This window comes from Trichomycterus rosablanca, chromosome 1, assembly GCF_030014385.1.
Source record: "Trichomycterus rosablanca isolate fTriRos1 chromosome 1, fTriRos1.hap1, whole genome shotgun sequence".
In the NCBI taxonomy this organism is placed as follows: domain Eukaryota; kingdom Metazoa; phylum Chordata; class Actinopteri; order Siluriformes; family Trichomycteridae; genus Trichomycterus; species Trichomycterus rosablanca.
This window is the reverse complement of record NC_085988.1, coordinates 52,654,096-52,675,532: the sequence shown is the minus strand read 5'-3', so window position 1 is coordinate 52,675,532 and position 21,437 is coordinate 52,654,096. Positions and strand designations below refer to the sequence as shown.

General features: G+C 38.1%; 1 protein-coding gene across 2 annotated transcripts in view; it reads left to right on the top strand.

The window, feature by feature from the left end:
• Positions 1-10,574: 10,574 nt before the first annotated feature.
• Positions 10,575-21,437, top strand: part of nampt1 (nicotinamide phosphoribosyltransferase 1) — a 106,477-nt gene continuing 95,614 nt past the window's right edge. Inside the window, exon 1 of one of the 2 annotated variants that reach the window (XM_062994582.1) lies at positions 10,575-10,729. In XM_062994582.1, coding sequence (XP_062850652.1) covers positions 10,676-10,729 — 54 coding nt within the window. In that variant the 5' untranslated portion in view covers positions 10,575-10,675. The remainder of the gene's footprint in view (positions 10,730-21,437) is intronic. The other variant, XM_062994573.1, reaches the window with a different exon arrangement.

Here is a 21,437-nt window from a genome sequence, read left to right as displayed (position 1 = left end):
GTTTTGTTACAGAAATAATAATAAAACATAAGAGCCATAATAAAATCATGCTACTTTTACTTTCATAATTAAGTACATTTGAAGGTAAATACTTAAGTGGAGGTAAAGAGTATTTTTACTTTTACTACTACTTTTACTGGAGTAATATTTTACCTTGGATATCTCTACTTTAACTCAACTATATGGTTTCTCTACCTTGTCCACCACTTACATTAGACAAAATGAACTTGTGCATATTCTTAATGAATTCATTAATGTATTACATGTAGGAATCAATTATTAATCACTCATGAAATAAGACATGAATTCATGCTATTTCATGTACCTGCACTATAATGTTAAAGGTACGGTAGTGTGTTTATGAATCTGTTTATTCAGTGCAGGTAAACCTTATGAAACCAGCCACATGGCTTAGTGTTTAGCCAAAATGATTATTATTATGAATCCTCAGGAAAGTGAAGGGAGATTAGTTTATGCAAAAAAAACAAAAAAAACTCTTTAATCTCTGTACTGTATATTGCATCTACTACTTAATGATATCACATTATGTAATGTATGCTAATATAATGCACTGTGTGTTAACAAGAATGACCTATTAAGAAGTCATTATAAACATCAATCTTCCACTTCATATACCAAATTGACATTAAAGCAGGCAGTAAATGTAAAGGCAGTTGAAAATACCCAGAAATTGTACAAATGTTTATTATTTAGCGTTTAATATTTCATTCACTGCTGCTTGTCCCATATGAGAACATGACAGAGCCGGATTTGGTTGGAAAGGTTACATGAACCACGTGACCGAATGGCGAGATCAAGGAGTGTTGCAACTCTCTCTCTCTACGGCTCTGATATATACTTCATGGCCAGCCATCTTTTCTTTATATATATAGTGTGGCCACCATTATTTATATATATTTTGTGTGGCCACCATTATTTCCCAGAACTGCCTTAACTCTCCTGGGCATGGAGTTTACCAGAGCTTCACAGGTTGCCACTGGAATGCTTTTCCACTCCTCCATGACGACATCAAGGAGCTGGCGGATATTCGAGACTTTGCGCTCCTCCACCTTCCGCTTGAGGATGCCCCAAAGATGTTCTATTGGGTTTAGGTCTGGAGACATGCTTGGCCAGTCCATCACCTTTACCCTCAGCCTCTTCAATAAAGCAGTGGTCGTCTTAGAGGTGTGTTTGGGGTCATTATCATGCTGGAACACTGCCCTGCGACCCAGTTTCCGGAGGTAGGGGATCATGCTCTGCTTCAGTATTCCACAGTACATATTGGAGTTCATGTGTCCCTCAATGAAATGTAACTCCCCAACACCTGCTGCACTCATGCAGCCCCAGACCATGGCATTCCCACCACCATGCTTGACTGTAGGCATGACACACTTATCTTTGTACTCCTCACCTGATTGCCGCCACACATGCTTGAGACCATCTGAACCAAACAAATGAATCTTGGTCTCATCAGACCATAGGACATGGTTCCAGTAATCCATGTCCTTCGTTGACATGTCTTCAGCAAACTGTTTGCGGGCTTTCTTGTGTAGAGACTTCAGAAGAGGCTTCCTTCTGGGGTGACAGCCATGCAGACCAAATTGATGTAGTGTGCGGCGTATGGTCTGAGCACTGACAGGCTGACCCCCCACCTTTTCAATCTCTGCAGCAATGCTGACAGCACTCCTGCGCCTATCTTTCAAAGACAGCAGTTGGATGTGACGCTGAGCACGTGCACTCAGCTTCTTTGGACGACCAACGCGAGGTCTGTTCTGAGTGGACCCTGCTCTTTTAAAACGCTGGATGATCTTGGCCACTGTGCTGCAGCTCAGTTTCAGGGTGTTGGCAATCTTCTTGTAGCCTTGGCCATCTTCATGTAGCGCAACAATTCGTCTTTTAAGATCCTCAGAGAGTTCTTTGCCATGAGGTGCCATGTTGGAACTTTCAGTGACCAGTATGAGAGAGTGTGAGAGCTGTACTACTAAATTGAACACACCTGCTCCCTATGCACACCTGAGACCTAGTAACACTAACGAATCACATGACATTTTGGAGGGAAAATGACAAGCAGTGCTCAATTTGGACATTTAGGGGTGTAGTCTCTTAGGGGTGTACTCACTTTTGTTGCCGGTGGTTTAGACATTAAAGGCTGTATATTGAGTTATTTTGAGGGAAGAATAAATTTACACTGTTATATAAGCTGCACACAGACTACTTTTCATTGTGTCAAAGTGTCATTTTGTCAGTGTTGTCCCATGAAAAGATATACTTAAATACTTAAATATCTGCAGAAATGTGAGGGGTGTACTCACTTTTGTGATACACTGTATATATATATATATATATATATATATATATATATATATATATATATATATATATATATATATTTATATATATATGGTATATATATATATATATATATATATATATATATATATATATATATATATATATATATATATATATATATATATATACAGTATATACAGTATATATACAGGGGTTGGACAAAATAACTGAAACACCTGGTTTTAGACCACAATAATTTATTAGTATGGTGTAGGGCCTCCTTTTGCGGCCAATACAGCGTCAATTCGTCTTGGAAATGACATATACAAGTCCTGCACAGTGGTCAGAGGGATTTTAAGCCATTCTTCTTGCAGGATAGTGGCCAGGTCACTACATGATGCTGGTGGAGGAAAACGTTTCCTGACTCGCTTCTCCAAAACACCCCAAAGTGGCTCAATAATATTTAGATCTGGTGACTGTGCAGGCCATGGGAGATGTTCAACTTCACTTTCATGTTCATCAAACCAATCTTTCACCAGTTTTGCTGTGTGTATTGGTGCATTGTCATCCTGATACACGGCACCGCCATTGGATGCACATGGTCCTCCAGAATGGTTCGGTAGTCCTTGGCAGTGACGCGCCCATCTAGCACAAGTATTGGGCCAAGGGAATGCCATGATATGGCAGCCCAAACCATCACTGATCCACCCCCATGCTTCACTCTGGGCATGCAACAGTCTGGGTGGTACGCTTCTTTGGGGCTTCTCCACACCATAACTCTCCCGGATGTGGGGAAAACAGTAAAGGTGGACTCATCAGAGAACAATACATGTTTCACATTGTCCACAGCCCAAGATTTGCGCTCCTTGCACCATTGAAACCGACGTTTGGCATTGGCACGAGTGACCAAAGGTTTGGCTATAGCAGCCCGGCCGTGTATATTGACCCTGTGGAGCTCCCGACGGACAGTTCTGGTGGAAACAGGAGAGTTGAGGTGCACATTTAATTCTGCCGTGATTTGGGCAGCCGTGGTTTTATGTTTTTTGGATACAATCCGGGTTAGCACCCGAACATCCCTTTCAGACAGCTTCCTCTTGCGTCCACAGTTAATCCTGTTGGATGTGGTTTGTCCTTCTTGGTGGTATGCTGACATTACCCTGGATACCGTGGCTCTTGATACATCACAAAGACTTGCTGTCTTGGTCACAGATGCGCCAGCAAGACGTGCACCAACAATTTGTCCTCTTTTGAACTCTGGTATGTCACCCATAATGTTGTGTGCATTGCAATATTTTGAGCAAAACTGTGCTCTTACCCTGCTAATTGAACCTTCACACTCTGCTCTTACTGGTGCAATGTGCAATTAATGAAGATTGGCCACCAGACTGGTCCAATTTAGCCATGAAACCTCCCACACTAAAATGACAGGTGTTTCAGTTATTTTGTCCAACCCCTGTATATATATATATACTGGTGCTGGTCATAAAATTTGAATATCATGAAAAAGTTGATTTATTTCAGTAATTCCATTTAAAAAGTGAAACTTGTTTATTATATTCATTCATTACACACAGACTGATATATTTCAAATGTTTATTTCTTTTAATGTTGATGATTATAACTGACAACTAATGAAAACCCCAAATTCAATATCTCAGAAAATTAGAATATTGTGACAAGGTACAATATTGAAGACACCTGGTGCCACACTCTAATCAGCTAATTAACTCAAAACACTTGCAAAGGCCTTTAAATGGTCTCTCAGTCTAGTTCTGTAGGCTACACAATCATGGGGAAGACTGCTGACTTGACAGTTGTCCAAAAGACGACCATTGACACCTTGCACAAGGAGGGCAAGATACAAAAGGTCATTGCTAAAGAGGCTGGCTGTTCACAGAGCTCTGTGTCCAAGCACATTAATAGAGAGGCGAAGGGAAGGAAAAAATGTGGTAGAAAAAAGTGTACAAGCAATAGGGATAACCGCACCCTGGAGAGGATTGTGAAACAAAACCCATTCAAAAATGTGGGGGAGATTCACAAAGAGTGGACTGCAGCTGGAGTCAGTGCTTCAAGAACCACCACGCACAGACTTATGCAAGACATGGGTTTCAGCTGTCGCATTCCTTGTGTCAAGCCACTCTTGAACAAGAGACAGCATCAGAAGCGTCTCGCCTGGGCTAAAGACAAAAAGGACTGCTGAGTGGTCCAAAGTTATGTTCTCTGATGAAAGTAAATTTTGCATTACCTTTGGAAATCAAGGTCCCAGAGTCTGGAGGAAGAGAGGAGAGGCACAGAATCCACGTTGCTTGAGGTCCAGTGTAAAGTTTCCACAGTCAGTGATGGTTTGGAGTGCCATGTCATCTGCTGGTGTTGGTCCACTGTGTTTTCTGAGGTCCAAGGTCAACGCAGCCATTTACCAGGAAGTTTTAGAGCACTTCCTGCTTCCTGCTGCTGACCAACTTTATGGAGATGCAAATTTCATTTTCCAACAGGACTTGGCACCTGCACACAGTGCCAAAGCTACCAGTACCTGGTTTAAAGACCATGGTATCCCTGTTCTTAATTGGCCAGCAAACTCGCCTGACCTTAACCCCATAGAAAATCAATGGAGTATTGTGAAGAGGAAGATGCGATATGCCAGACCCAACAATTCAGAAGAGCTGAAGGCCACTATCAGAGCAACCTGGGCTCTCATAACACCTGAGCAGTGCCACAGACTGATGGACTCCATGCCACGCCGCATTGCTGCAGTAATCCAGGCAAAAGAAGCCCCAACTAAGTATTGAGTGCTGTACATGCTCATACTTTTCATGTTCATACTTTTCAGTTGGCCAACATTTCTAAAAATCCTTTTTTTGTATTGGTCTTAAGTAATATTGTAATTTTCTGAGATGCTGAATTTGGGGTTTTCATTAGTTGTCAGTTATAATCATCAACATTAAAAGAAATAAACATTTGAAATATATCAGTCTGTGTGTATGAATGAATATAATATACAAGTTTCACTTTTTGAATGGAATAACTGAAATAAATAAACTTTTTCATGATATTCTAATTTTATGACCAGCACCAGTATGTATATATATATATATATATATATATATATATATATATATATATATATATATATATATATATATATATATATATATATATATATATATAAGATTAATACTAGTAAAAGGGGATAAACATAGGCCCTATTTTCAAAGAACACTCATGTTTTGGTTAATTATTACAATTCATTTGAACTACAAAATATTTTAATTTAAAATCAAACACTACTTCTGTGAACCTTTGAACTGTGTGTGTATGTGTGCGTGCATGCATGCACAAATATTTCCTGGGTTTGGACTCCCGTTTTGTCCATGTTCCACACCAGTGGCGGCTGCTGGTCTTTCAAAGAGGGGAAGCTCATTGTCGGCTTACATCATAAAATTTGTCAATTTATTTATACATAAATTCTGCCCTCCATTTCTTTTCAAGAAAATGGCCTGTGATCCTATCGTACAAAGTAGGCGTCTTTTCCAGGGACTTGACCAGTGTCCTGAAACAAATACTATGAGTGTGTTTTATTTACACAATGAACAATGGAAATGGTCAAGTAATTTCACCAAGCAAATACCAAGAAATGGGTTGCAGTTTGTCTTTCGACTTCACTCGCAAAATCCGCAATGGGACTGAAGCTCCCAGTGATTAAGTGACGTGTAGATCTCAAAATAGCTCTTAATCAAAACGGGATTCAGCCTTTCGACTGATCATCCAATCATCTTGCAGAAGCTCCATGTCCAGACCCGCCCACAGCTCCATTCACCCCCAGAGACGCTCAGCGTCCGGGGGCAGGACAAAATCGTGGCATTTATCCAATGACCGGCGAGTTTCGAAGCAATGAAAAAAAAACGTTCCATGCAGTCCCATTGAAGTGAATAGACGCTCAGCTTCTACGGGCAAATGCATTGACGCTACGGGAGTTAACAAAATCAAGTCAGTCGATTTGTGATAAGTAGCTGATTCTGAAAGAACTCGTCTTCGAGATGAACGTGTTCTAATGAATTTGTAGTCAATGAAATGTTAACACAACTGTACATATTTGACTATTAAATTTTTTACATTTTAGGGGAAGCTGAGCTTCCCTTGCAGTCTTAGAGAAATCGCCACTGTTCCACACATCTTTTGCATAAAATTGCTGACCTTGCTAAGATTATTAAAATTTGTGGCTCTTGATAAACTGGTAAGTTGTGAGCGCAGTACAAAAAGAAAAGGATTTATTTTCGTAAAAGCCGTGAACCAATCATGGCTGGCCATGCAGTTCTAATTCTAGGTTTTAGAATAATTACACTTATAATGCACAGACAGCTGGAAAGCAAATCCTCAAACCTTTTTTCTTTTTCTTCACTCTCCCTACCCTTCCTTTACCTTTACGTACAGGCTGCATATGCCTGTACTCTTTTGTTTTTATACCTTCCTCTTGCTTACCTCTTTGGTGCTCAGACCTTAGAATAGATCAGCTTCAGTTTTTAGGTATTCTGCCAGTTTCTTTTTCAGAAAGTGAGAATAGACCCTCCTGGATGTCCAGTACCCTTTCTTTACCTCCTCTCCTAAGCTTAGTGTCTCTTTCTTTTGAATGAACTGGTAAAAGTTCATGGCAAATGAAGTGTGTGGCAAATGGCAAAGACCTTTGCCTGCCTTCTTCCTTAACTACGTTTGCTGCTAAAGTCAGTACAGGTAGAGGAACACCCAAATCTGTTGTGCATTTCCTCTTCTGGCATAGCTACTGGAAGAATGCATAACACAAAAATGTGGCCTAGTCTAATTTTTAAAAATCTACTTAAGTGGGAGATACTAAAAAGGTATTCTATCTTAATCCATAACATTTACAAATAATGTTATAATTAATGTTATGACAATAATTGTCATTAATATTGTGATAAGGGACAAGTGACAGCCATGATAAAACTTGCTATGTAAGCTTGACACAATAGCTTTCACACATGATAGCTATGCCTGTTAGAAGCTAAGAGAACACAGATTAAAATAAACAGAGTTAACAGTGTTTCAGACAGTATGACAAAAAAATCTTTTTGACTTTGAAATGTGTTTCTTGCAGAAGAAATAGTGACATGTGGCTGCTTTCTCTAGGAAGGATGAGTGACTAACTGAGCATGTGGAAAATGGATATCAGTATGGTAGCTAATTCCTGATTGGAGGAATAAGCCATGTTGCATTTGCCCCTTGTTGCAGTCATCCCCTGCTTGTCTGTGACTTGACTAATTAAAGAATCTCAGGGTGTGGTGTTGTGTGTGAGGAGTCTTGTTTGTGTTCGTACTTGTGCAACATTTTTTTTAATTATTATTTTCAAATAAAAGTATTTACCAATCAGTGAATAAATTGATTTTTCAATTGATAGTTCAAATAAATTGACTTTATTATTTATATTTTTACATTAGTAATAGCTAATAGAACTGTGATGACTTCGGCTACCTGCACAGGAAAGCTGCAGGAAAAGTACTTCCTTTACATAACAGGTACAGGAAGATGTTTGGAATGAATTGGACATTGTACTGTTGTCACATGTAACAAAAAGCTGCACCAATATTGGTTATGTGTGTGTATATATACATACATGGACTGTTTTCTCCCACAGTCCAAAGACATGCAGTCAGGCTAATTGGAGCTACCAAAAATTATTGATTGACACGCACTGCTCTATAGCGGAAACTGGTGGGGCCACACCCCTAATGTACTGTAGAGACATGTCTGAATGCATCACTACAGAGCTCCCAAAAATAGGGTAACATAACTTTTTCCCAAAACAAAAAAGGATGTCATAGAGGTTTTGACTTAAATATTTTTGGGAGTTGACTGAAATATGACTCATAAATAGGTAAATACAGTCCCCTGATTTAGTTCTTTGAAGAGAGACCCTTTGTTTCAATTACAGCCATCAGGTTGTTTGAATATGTCCCTACCAGCTTTACACACCAAGATTGGTGAATACTTGTCCATTCTTCCTTGCAGAATTGTTTGAGTGCACTCAAATGTCATGGCGACTGGCAATGTAATACTTTCTTTAAGTCCATTTACAGATTTTCTATCAGATTTAGAAAAGGACTCTGACTTGGCCACTGAAGAACATTCACATTCCTATACTTACGCCACAGATTTTTGTACACTGCACAAATTAGTTTGTTCCATTAGTAACTGTAGCATTTCATGCGGCACAGTGGCTTGGTGGGTAACACTGTTGCCTCACAGCAAGAAGGTACTGGGTTTGATTCCCAGGTGGAGCAATCCGGGTCTTTTCTGTGTGGAGTTTGCAGGCTCTCCCTGTGTCTGCATGGGTTTTATTAATTTAATTTATTTATATTTAACCATCAAGATGTTACCACTTTTGATTTGAATGTTTCAGCAGGAGCGACCAGAGCAGCTTCATTTTACATTGACATTTTCAGCATTTAGCAGACGCTTTTATCCAAAGCAACTTACAGTACAGTTACAGTATATTGTCTAAACAATTGAGGGTTAAGGGCCTTTCTCAAGGACCCAACAGTGGCAACCTGGTTGTGGTGGGGCTTGACCCGGGAACCTTCTGATTACTGGACCAGTGCCTTAACCACTAGGCTACAACTGCCCAGCTTCAGCACCGGTTACCTCCTCATCAGACTCATCAGATGTGTCTGTGTCTTCTGGTTGATACTCTACATCGTCTTCCTCCTCTGAAACCTGCTCATCCATATCGCTATGCTGCTCTGTGTCCTCTGCCTAATTTTTAGCAAACATAAGATTCAAAGCTTGGCTTATTGTAAATCTTCTCCTCATTTTTGCATGCTGCAAGCTGGAAATGTGTACTCTGCAAGTCACCAAATCTAAACAGAACTGGATGTCTAGGACAGATGGGTGCAGCTCCTTCCAGTGGTGTTAAACCCAGGGTCAGAGGTAACAGTAAATGAACGATTTGTCCCTTCCCGGGCTCCACTTTCTTCAAAATCTGCTTTTACAGACACCGCCACTGTTGTTTTATATTGTCCATTTTTCACAAAGATGCAGCTGTGTCATCAGGAAGTGACAAAAAGCTCATAATTATCCTATACTATAATAAAAACAAAGGAGGAGTGGACAATCTGGACAAGCTGACTGCCACCTATACTTGCCAGCAAATGACCAGGAGATGACCAATGGTTGTGTTTCTTAAAGTAATTATATATGGGTCCAAATTGACCTGTAACACCATAGACAGATAGCTGTATAGACAGATAGCTGGACGGGCGGGCGGACGGACGGACGGACGGACGGACAGATAGATAAATAGAAAATTAGATAGATAGAAAATTCGTCCCAGTAGCATTATACATCAAATACACACTATAGACATTCAACAATTTAAAATCCGAAAACAGCACAAACATAACCAAGATTGGAGGTAACTTGAGTTTTACATATATTGCATAACTACAGAGCAGTTATTAATGATGGGGATGGATTGAGCATAAGTAAACAAATGGAATGAAATTATATAAACAAATGGAATGGAATTTAAAGTGCAGGAAGGTGCAGTTCCAACAGTATATGGTACAGATTAAATATAGATTAAATATTAAATATAAAGTGATAAGTGACGAGTATTGCGCATTGAATTGGGCCAAAATAGCTATATCTATTTATACATCAACATACATATAAATGTGTATGAATATACTTAAGTACACATATATACATAGATGTTACTATAGTTAATAATATTAAAATAAAAAATAAATTAAACAAATTTATTTAAGAGATGTGTGCTAATACCCCTCAGTAATAGTCAGGTAACATAACCTTTTATTTATTTATATAATTCTCTTGAAATTAATTTGACCATTTAAAAAAAAATTTAAAACAAAGGGTAAGCTGTCAAAAAAGGCCCAGGGGGCCACACCAAAATGATTAAAACCAATCTTTTTATGGATAAGGAAGCCTAACAAGGTAACCAAGAGGTAAGAAACAAATTGGATAATAAATAATTGTTTTGAGGGTATTTTATGGCTAATTTAAGACACGGGTCAAAACCGACACGTTAACATAAGAGATAGTAACAGAAAGCTAACACAAGAGGAAGGTTAATCGAACAAAATGAACAATTATACACAACTTTCTTATTATTTAGTTCTGCACTTTAAACAACACGCACCGTACAACTTTCACTTCTTTCTTTGGTCGTTTAAAGAAATACGTTTGTATTCAAAAACAAGTGTCATGTGACAAATCATGTGACATCGGATTATCTGTTTTCCAAACCTCAATTGCGGACTTTAGCCCTCCTTCTAGTACAACGTGTGGATTCCCTCTATAGTAAACGGAGAAAAACACGCACACGGTAACTATAGATTCATTCAACGTTAAGATGGAGAACGGGGACGCAAATTTCAACATTTTGCTAGCCACCGATTCTTACAAGGTGAGATCATTTATGGCAAGCATAGGCCCTGGCTGACTGATTCTCTTTGTTTACGTCTTTGTACGTGTTGGGTGACGAAACAAGCACGGCTATTTTTATTGTCTTCCTTTCAGCAAATAATAAAAAAGGAAGATTACGTGAAATGATGAATAAATAGTAATATAAATAGTATACTGATATGAAGTTAGATATTGTAGGCGTCATACTTCACATCCATCATTATAATTGGCTTGCCACTATAGCTTGAAATTAGATTATTTGAACAGTTGAACATGTTTTAACAATTTGCCTGATTTATCTCATTTTTTTTAATGTGATTCAGCTTCTAGACATTGCATGATGCAGGAATTAATAACGTATTATAACTACGTTATATTTATTTTAATTTTAAATAATGCCCAACAACCATATTTCTATATAACATGCTTATTTGTAACAGGAGTAATTTGGTGTCAAATTTGTAAACAATGTAAACAACAAAAAATTGTAGCCTTCCATAAATCTTAATAAACAAACAAACAAAAAAACTTTGTCACCCCCTGAACCCTATAAATTATCCAAAGGTACCAACCTAACCTAAGGTACCTTGGATGCTGTTTGGGTGCTGGATTGTTCTCAGCACTGCAATGTCACTAACCTGTAGTTAGTAGTGTGGTAGTGTGTGTTATTCTGAAATCATGATTTGGTATAAAAGAAGGATCCACTTGAGGATCAGTATTTACAAGCAATGACTGGTTGGAATGGATAACTTTGTGCCAAACTTAAGGAGTGATTTGCTTATCAGTTCAAACAGAACTGCAAGACTAATTTAGTCTTTTACTATATTCGGGTCATCATATGAAAAGATGCAGGGAATCTGGGAAGATCTCAGTCTGTGTAGGGCTAAGCTGGAAACCATTGTTGAATGTGCATGACCTTTGAGCTTTCAGATGGCATTGCATGAGAAATTGTCATGCTACTGCAATAAATATGGCCACATGGACCTGGGAGTACTTCAGAAAATCATTGTCACTCAACGCACTAATACACCAAGAGAAAGCTGTACATCCACTCTATACAGAAACACCCCAGAGTTCTCTGGGCCTAAGCTCATCTCAGATGATCTAAAAGACAGTGGAAATGTGTGCTGTGGTCAAATAAGTCCACTGTTCAGCTTGTTTTCTAAAAAAAATGGACAGTGCCAAAGACAGTGAACGATGGGAAAGCCAGAATGGACAAAGATTTCACTTGCAAAACTGCAACAGTTAGTGTTCCCAAACCATGGAATAGTCTCATTAATTGGAAAGGTCATGGAATGCAGGGGTAAACATGCCTTTGTGTGTTGCAGGCATCAAATTCTAAATGTGTTTATATTTACAAAATACAATGAAGTTGATCAATGAAACATTCAATAAAGATTCAAGTCAACTAACAGATCACACATTTTTCTTTTTTAATGCGTTTCACAAAATGTACTTTTTTGGAAATGTGGTTTGTAGTTGAAAAATCTTAAACATTTAAATGACAAATATAGAAGATAGAAAATAAAAGATCTGATGGGGGCAAATACTTTTTCACAGCACTGTAGGTTAATTTGTTAATCATGAACATCAATACCGAAAGGGCAACTACTTCCAACTAAGCCATACAGACTTGCTAGATGCAGTATTAACAGCTGCCATTAATGGACTGGGATCAGTAAATTCGTGATATATGCAGAACTATAGATTTATGTGACATTTTTGCCTTTTTTAATATGAATTGACATGTAGAGCAAATAAAATGTTATTTAATTTTCATTAAGGCATCACTATATGTGGTTTTTGCATGTCACTTACACTAGTAAGCCCACCATTTTGTTTGTTGTACTTAAGTGTTAGTTTAGAGAGGAAGGAAGATTAGCTAACTGCAGTGCCAATCATCACTTGTGTATTTAAGTTGCATAAAAGCAGTTTTTCCCCAGGTGTCAGAAGTCACTTGCATCAGTACTTTTTAAATAACTTTTTAATTATTTCAGCTTAGGAGTAAAATGCTTGCATTGTAGACCCCTGGACTTATTTAGGGGTGTGAGGATTAACTACCCAGGCAAAATGCCCCAAGCTCTATTGAAATATATTTATTAACAACAAACTCACAAGCAAAACTACTGCATCCATATTGCAATATGGTATAGTGGTGCTGATTTGAGTGTATCCTGTGCAGCAAAGACTGTGAAGATTTTAAACGCTGTCACAACAACAAAAACTAGAGAGGTGCGTTTCCTGATGAAAATGCGAGTGTGACTGCAGTTCAGCAGTGGCAAAGTATGTGGGGATTGAATACTTTCATACCCCTTTTCCACCGATGTGGCACAGAGCCCGTTCCGGTTCCCGAACTTGACTTTGAACCGGTTCCGCGTGTTTCCACCGGAAAAAAGAGGTTCCAGACAGAGAACTGGTGGGCCAATCTGGCACCACAGAATACTTGGTTTTTCAGCCCGAACCGTGACATCACCTGTGGGCGTGTCATGTTGTACAGCATAGCGACAACAACAATGGCGTCAGCTGGTGTCTCGTATGGAGCTTAATGCTGCATTTTTATCTTTTAAAGTTCACCTGATTAAATTTTGAGCCAGTTTGCCGCTGATATTTTCAAAGTGCCTTTAAAAAGATGAACTGTGTGATATTACGTGATAAAAGTGACCCGGACAGAACGAAAAACGCTTAACGTGAAAAATAAAGCATGAAGCTTTTTCAACTCCCCGAGCTGCATCAAAGTAAATCCAGCTAAACACAGATACATGTTGTATTTTAGAGTAGATTTGATGGTTATTTCACACAGATGGATGTTCGTGTTGTGGAACTTTAGTGATCTTTCACCGCTCAAGCTGAGCACTGAGCAAATTGGTTATTTGCGCCGAGAGTCGCGGTGAAACCGAAGCGCGAAACGCTTCTCACGTCAGTGAACTAAAGAAAACAACAACTGAGACAAACACGTCACGTCTTCTTATCACCGATTGTTAGATCGATGCTTTTTACATAAAAACAAACATCTGTAACAGCAGCACAAATGCTCACACATAATCTACACGCTCCGCCATGATATTACTACTCTTAACTTTTGTTAAGTAACGCCCACCGATGATGATGCAGGCTTGGTTCTCAAAAACTGGTGGAAACATGGGTCGGTTCTCTAAAGAACACCAAGGTTCAGAGAAACCTGAACAGAACCGGTTCAAGAACCATGGTTTTTTTGGTGGAAAAGGGGTATTAGTGAGAGATCGGATTTTGTCCCTGCAGGTATGGTTTTGGTCATATAGTTGGTGGGGTGAGTATACTTTTGGCCATGCAGGTGACTGTGTGTGTGCAAACATGTAGCTGGTGGGAGTGTGAATAATGAAATATGAGGCAGTCCTAGCAATCATATGGCATTTACATTAGTTTAACAGACTTTTCTGTGGTGTAGTGTGCTGACAGTGTTTGAAGTATGTGTTCACGTATTTAGTGCAATTTGTCCCTTCTGGAATTTCATAGTCAATGGAAAGAGTGCTTCTGTACACACGTGATCATCTCTGTGCTGTGCATCAAATGAAACAAGCCAGTAAAATATTATACTTCCGACAGTTTGTCTATGTACAGTTTATTTCATTTTTTATAAACTCAGCAAACTCTAAAGACACTCGGTTACACTAGCAATTGGTTAAACAAGTCTAAAGCAGCTAAAATGACTACTCAGATAACTGAGTTTAGAAAACTCCCAGCCGATTCTATGGTCGCAAAAGTGTGTGTGTCAAAACACGGACAAGTATTTTAAGGTAGGCTGTGCTGTGCATTGTAGCTTCTATTGATTCTATAATTTAATTTATAAATGTTATTTAACGACTGCTGTGAAATGTGGCACTTTTGTATACAATCCGTTTATACTTTTTGTTAGGGATGTCCCAATCACGTTTTTTTGTTCCCGATCCCAATCATTAATTTTGATCCCGATCCGAGTCTCAAACCGGTTTTCTAGATATTGTCTAGATAAGAACTAGTTAATACTGTTCACACAGTGCACACTTCAAGTACATTACAGTTATTCAAATTAATCCAGTGTATATGTTTAACAACTGAATAGCTCTGCAGTGCTGTAGGAAAAAAATTGCCTGCATCCAAGCTATTGCTTAATGTTCTTTTATTTTTACAAAAATAAAAGTAAACAAATTTAGTGCAGCATTGTAGTAGTAAAACTAGAACACTTAAAATGAAGTGAAGGTTCTTTTTGAGGAAAATCAGCATCTCTGCCGTGTTAGCGGACAGCCGGTTCCTCTTTTCATCATATAATAATAAACTCGCTGCACTCTAAAAAGACGTGTTAAAAATGACACACACTGTGTGGAATTTCAACACGTGATGAGTGTGCTCAGGGACGACACATACTGTGTTGATTTAAACACAGTAAATGTGTCATTCTGTTTTTGCACACCCACTGTGTCAGGATAATTAACACACACAATGTGTGTTGATTATGTGTAATCAAGAAAATGGGTAAAATAAAGACTAATACAAATGGAAACAGGTGTAAAAATGTGTAGCCATTTTATTTTACTGTATAATATTACAAATGTTTAAATAACATTTTTTGTGACAAGTAATAAATTAAAACAAGATTACAAACAGTTTAACAGTAAAGGTGCAAAAACGTATTAAAATATTCAATATTTTGTAATGAATAATTGATTAAGAATGTATTGAAAGTACAAATGGCTAAATAGTAAAGACCCAAACACACTTTTAAATATTCAAATGCAGTTTCTTGTGTTCTTTCCCATTCTTAAAGATGGTTGCAAGAACTCGTAAAACGTCTGTTTCTCTGTCCTAAAAGAAAGACAAAAAAATATAATTACAAGGTGCTGTGATTCTCTCTCAATCTTGTGTACACAATACAAAATATTAACTGAATTAAACATTTACAACATTTAATATTTTGAATAACATTCCGATTATTCAACCAACCAAATGAGTAATCAGCTAACAACTAATATTCCTCCAAATTTGTCATCAGCTGTCTAATTATTCACATAGGCTGTTTAACAAATTATTAAACAAGTCACTTGAAAACTACAGTTACAGAATACAAGCTAAAATGTTTCCTTTACCAGAATAAAGTATATCGGATGATGAACTTTGGAAGAGTTTTATTATTTAATTAGTTGCTTTACCCTGAAATATATCCACCACTACCAGCTTTAATGCTAATGATGTTAGGCAATGTTGCTAACGATTCAATTTGATTTAAAGAACCGATTCTTCCGAACAACTCGTTTCAGTGAATACCTTTGCTTCCAGGGTGGATAAATAATAAAAATAACATTAGTTCTCTGAATTCATGCAAGTTATGACTGTGATATTTGAGTTAACTAATTATTTGAAGTTTTTGTTCCACCCAGGCATCCACTGTTGTACTGTTTAAGGGAGAATGTGAGCCAAATAAGCAGCTGTGATTAAGGAGTCAAACTAAAACGAACTGAGCTAAACCAAGCTAAAAATGTTAAAATGATTAAAATTCGCTTCTCATGAGATTTAACTTAAATAATGTTACTTAATCACAGTCTCAATAGGTCAGTTAAGTAAGTTACCTTAAAAGAACTGAAAACACAGAGGGTTGCTATGGTAACCTTATCCACAATCATTCTGTTTTGACACCATTTTGAACAAACTAAAAGTCCAATTAACGGTTAGCCAGTTGACTAACGATAAATAATACCAATAAAAAGAAAGACTAGTCAGGTTTAACAGAACATTTATTGCTGAATAGGAACAGAAAAGCAAACTTAGGTTTATATTAATGTAATTCAGTGCCTCCTTTTTTTACTTAACTAAGTCAATTGTCAACTTAAGTTGATTGTTAAAACAGGTCACAGGGTTAAAACCTACTTTTTATAGCTTTGCTTGACTTCATAAAACACACAACAAAACACTGATAAACATGAACTACATAAACATTAATAAAACATACTCAATACTAGTTCCTTTTGCAACTTACCAATAAGGGTATAAGAACGGATCCTGCTCCTTTCCTTGCATGGTCCAAAATGAGGGAATCAACCATGAAACACTGAGATATACTTGATAGGAGAAATGTGATTGGTTAACGCATATTTTTATTTATTAATTTATTTTTAATCTTACATGTGAAATAATCTATGTTTTTAGTCATAAATGGCATTATTTTATCCAACAAATTTAAATAAAATTGAATAAATATATATTTTTAAACAATGTATTTTCTCACAGTTCTACACATAAATGTGTAGACTAACTATTGGAGTTACTTTACACGTGTCTGTGTAAAAAGGGGCCAGAAATGACACAAAGTGTGTTACAGACCGCAGGACACAGTAGATGTGTAGAAAAAATGACACATTACTTCCTAGAGTGTGTATTCGGCTGAGTGTTTATTTTTTAGGTGCCGTATCAAATTGGTAGTAATTGTAGATCGTTTGGTTAAATTATGTCTGGTTTGTTTCTTATGACAGGGTGTCCGCGGATCCTTAAAAAGTCTTAAAAATTCTTAAATTCGTTTATCTTTAAAAAAGGCCTTAATTTGTCTTAAAAAGTCTCATTCATCTGCCACTGGTCTTAAAAATGCCACAGAGTGTAAATATAATTTTGGTTTTATTTTCGCGGATTGTATCTCGTAATTTCCAGATTTCGTATGCAAGTTGTTTAACTGTTTAAACGGCGGCTGAACTAAGCGGAACCAACGGCAGTCTTAATGGTTTCGAGGGGTGCTAATTTGAGGTAACCTTACGCTCATTACTTGCTAAACGCCACTGCTGGCATGGGGAAATGTAAATTTATTTACAGGGTTCGTACAGGTGCTTGAAATCCTTGAAAATGCTTGAATTTTAATGTCGTATTTTCCAGGTTTGAAAAATGCTGGAATTTTGGGTAAAGTGCTTGAAAATGCTTGCAATCGTAACAGTATTTCTTTCACTACAAATAGTTATCTAGTTAAAAAAAAAAAGTCGCAGAGCCTAAAATGAAAACTGCTCCGCCTGCTCCTTGCTTGCGCCTGTGTGTAAGAGTGATGTGAATTCCGGCTCTTTTTGGTGAGCCATTTGGCTCAGCCATGGGCTCAGCTCACCGAGAAGAGCCGGCTCTTTCTGCTCCAAGATGGCTCTTCAGTTTTACCACTTCTGCCTGTGGAGTGCCTGCCCGTGCCACGGAGATCACCACCCTAACATTCTGCCTTGTTTTAAGTTACAAAAGGAAATAAAGAAAGTAACGGCTCTTGGACGGGAGTCGGCTCCCATTGTTCACGTAAAAAATAGTTGGCTTAAAGAGCTCGTTCACGACCGACAGCTAGTGTGTGACTGCGATCTGCCAGTCTGTATTCATGTGTGACCCGTCCGAAGAGACAGTGGGTGTTAGTGATGGGTCGTTCGCGAAAGATCCGATTCTATTGAACGGCTCTTTAAAATGAACGAAAGGAACCGAGTCGCGCCTCTGGGAGCCGTTAGGTGTATTTTTTTGTTTTGCGTAGTTCTTATCGACTGTAATCCACCCATTCAGCTTCACATCAGTAGAGGTAATTAATCAGTCATAATGAGAGTCATAATAAAGAGCGAGCGAGAGACACGCGCGCGCGCACACAAACACACACACACAGAGCCGTAACGGAGCTACAGATAGAACATGCAGAAAATAAGCAGTGCTCTTAGTATAATGACATAATTAAGGAATAAACTTGTTTAATTATGCTAACATGTAACAGGACAGATTATTCCTGAGCTGAGAAATCGAGTGAAGTCAGAGAACGTGTTTTTTTTAATGCAAACTTGCCCTAAATGCTGCAATTTAATTATTTTTGTGTTTCTAATTGGGTTTTTTTTTTAAGCTTGAAATGTAAGCCCAGTTTGGCTACAAGTTATACAGCAGAGCGTTCGAGACTTTTATGCAGTCGCCTCAGCACTTGGCAACCCCGCTCTGTAACTTTACGTGGTCTACCACTTCAGGGCCCGAATTGCTGTCGTTCCCAATCCCACTTTGTTATACCACTGACAGCTGACTGGAATATTTAGTAGTGAGGAAATTTCATGACTGGACTTGTTGCACAGGTGGCATCCTATCACGGTACCACGCTGGAATTCACTGAGCTCCTGAGAGTGACCCATTCTTTCACAAATGTTTGTAAAAGCAGTCTGCATGCCGAGGTGCTTGGTTTTATACACCTGTGGCCATGGAAGTGATTGGAACCTGAATTCAATGATTTTGATGCAATATAGTGTAGGGCTGCACGATATTTCGTTTCAGCATCGACATCGCGATGTGTGCATGCGCGATAGTCACATCGCAGGATGTGCGATGTTACTGACAGCTGACTGGAATATTTAGTAGTGAGGAAATTTCATGACTGGACTTGTTGCACAGGTGGCATCCTATCACGGTACCACGCTGGAATTCACTGAGCTCCTGAGAGTGACCCATTCTTTCACAAATGTTTGTAAAAGCAGTCTGCATGCCGAGGTGCTTGGTTTTATACACCTGTGGCCATGGAAGTGATTGGAACCTGAATTCAATGATTTTGATGCAATATAGTGTAGGGCTGCACGATATTTCGTTTCAGCATCGACATCGCGATGTGTGCATGCGCGATAGTCACATCGCAGGATGTGCGATGTTACTTAATGCAAATTAAATCAAATACGTCATGCTAAAACTTTTTTGCTGCTTGACACAAAACGAAAATTCACACCGTTCTCATTTTCCATGACAGATATCTACCAGTGTGTTCAAAAACCTAGTGAGCTGCCTTGCTGTACTACCTACATAGGCAGCTGCCACAGTAGAGAGGATCCTAATAAGTCAATGACTTAGAAGGCAGGTTATTGGAACGTGCCCGATTCCATCGGGTTTCGTATTTAGCATTTAGCATCTTGCCATTAAAACCAATGGAATGAGGTGGGACGGCGCTAACATGTCAACATAACATCTCGATTCGTGTACAGAAAACTGTTACATTTGCTGACAAGCCCAAACTTGCAAAGAGAAACACTCGTTAAAAATTAATAATTATTTATTTACGTTTGAGAGAAGAGATGCCGCAGTGTATTCTGGGATTGACTTCATCACTAAGGACGCTTTCGAGTCTCACTCGTTCTGCCTCAGCATTGTGCTTAGTAACTAAGGCATCTAAGTAACTAAGAAATCTCGGATTTGGAACAGGTGTATAGCTGCTCTTTTGTTTGTATAGTTTTTTTAAAATAATGTTTACTACTTGAAGAGTTTTTGATTGTGAAATAAAATTTTAAATGACCAATTTAAAGATACATGTAGTAAGATACATGCATTATTAATATTATTAATAATGTGGTGAAAATTCCTGCATTTTTTTAATATCGCAATATAATCGCAGGAAAAAAAAATATTGCAATGTCAGTTTTTTCCAATATCGTGCAGCCCTAATATAGTGTATGTATTTGAAAAATTAGAGAAAATTGAGACCCGTTTTCAGTGTACAGACAGTTCTGGTTTATACAAAATGTAAGTATAAATGGTTTTGGTTTATACAAAACTGATCATTTAAGTTTAAATCATTAAATATTGGTTAAACAGAAAATACAGCACTCTCATGCTTACAATAAAGTCTGTAAACATAATGTTGATGTGTGCTTTTTCTGCGACAGTGGTCTTAATTTTTGTCTCAGAGTGGTATTAAAAAGTCTTACATTTAATTCCCCAATGCCTGCAGATACCCTGTATGAGCCACCGTACTTGTATGCGTGTTGTAACTGTAACAAACTTTTCTGTGGTTGTATTGTGACAATGGTTTGATGGACGTTTCTACGCGAAGTGAGTATGTTTTGACCCTTTGGGGCTTCCATAGTGCATGGAATAGCGTGCTTGGCTAACACAATGACTAGATGTCCGCTATTCGGTACCGTAACAGAAGAAGTTAATAAAGTGTTATGCTCCCGACAATTTGTGAATATACCGTGCATAAGTGCATCACTACGACGCTCGGTTACATAACTAAGCCAATCAGAGTGCTTGATACTGAGATGTCGTTTAGTCTTGTAACTCGTGCTGTATGTTATGGTCCTGAAGACCGCGATAAAGTTAGTTTTATATTGGACATTCGCCTGACATTCGACCTTCTTTCGGCTCGTTCTCAGCTAATAAACATCCAAAAATTAATTAAATTGCACGAACTGATACCCCAGTAAACAAGGAACAAACTACAATTGAATTTGTTTGAAAAGTTGTTTCTGTGAATTTTTATTTAACGTTATTTCGTAAATGTGAGGTGCATCTGCGCTGAACAGTGTTGCCAACTCCTCAGTAAGGAAAGTAGCTATTGGCTGTCCTAGAAGTCGCTAAATGACGTCATCGCCTAATTTGCATAAGGTCCATTTGCATGTAATTGACGCTGTAGAAGAGAGGAATAACATTGTGGGAGAGACAAAAAGTGGATAAAAACACCCTAAATATGTTTAGAACTACAAATGAACTGTCTTCTGTTGATTCGTGGTTTGTTTTTGTTTTTAAAGACAACACTGAGCTACTCTGGGGAGGGTTGCCAGATTGCGACAGTAATTTTCAGCCAAAATGCATGATAAAATGCCCAAAACACAGGATAAGCAGATGATGTTTAGCATTTCACAAATAATAAACCAGTTAAACCATCATGACCTACAAATTAATATCTTAAAATGTACAGATCAGTAATTACACATTATAAAGGACAAATTATGCTTGCATGT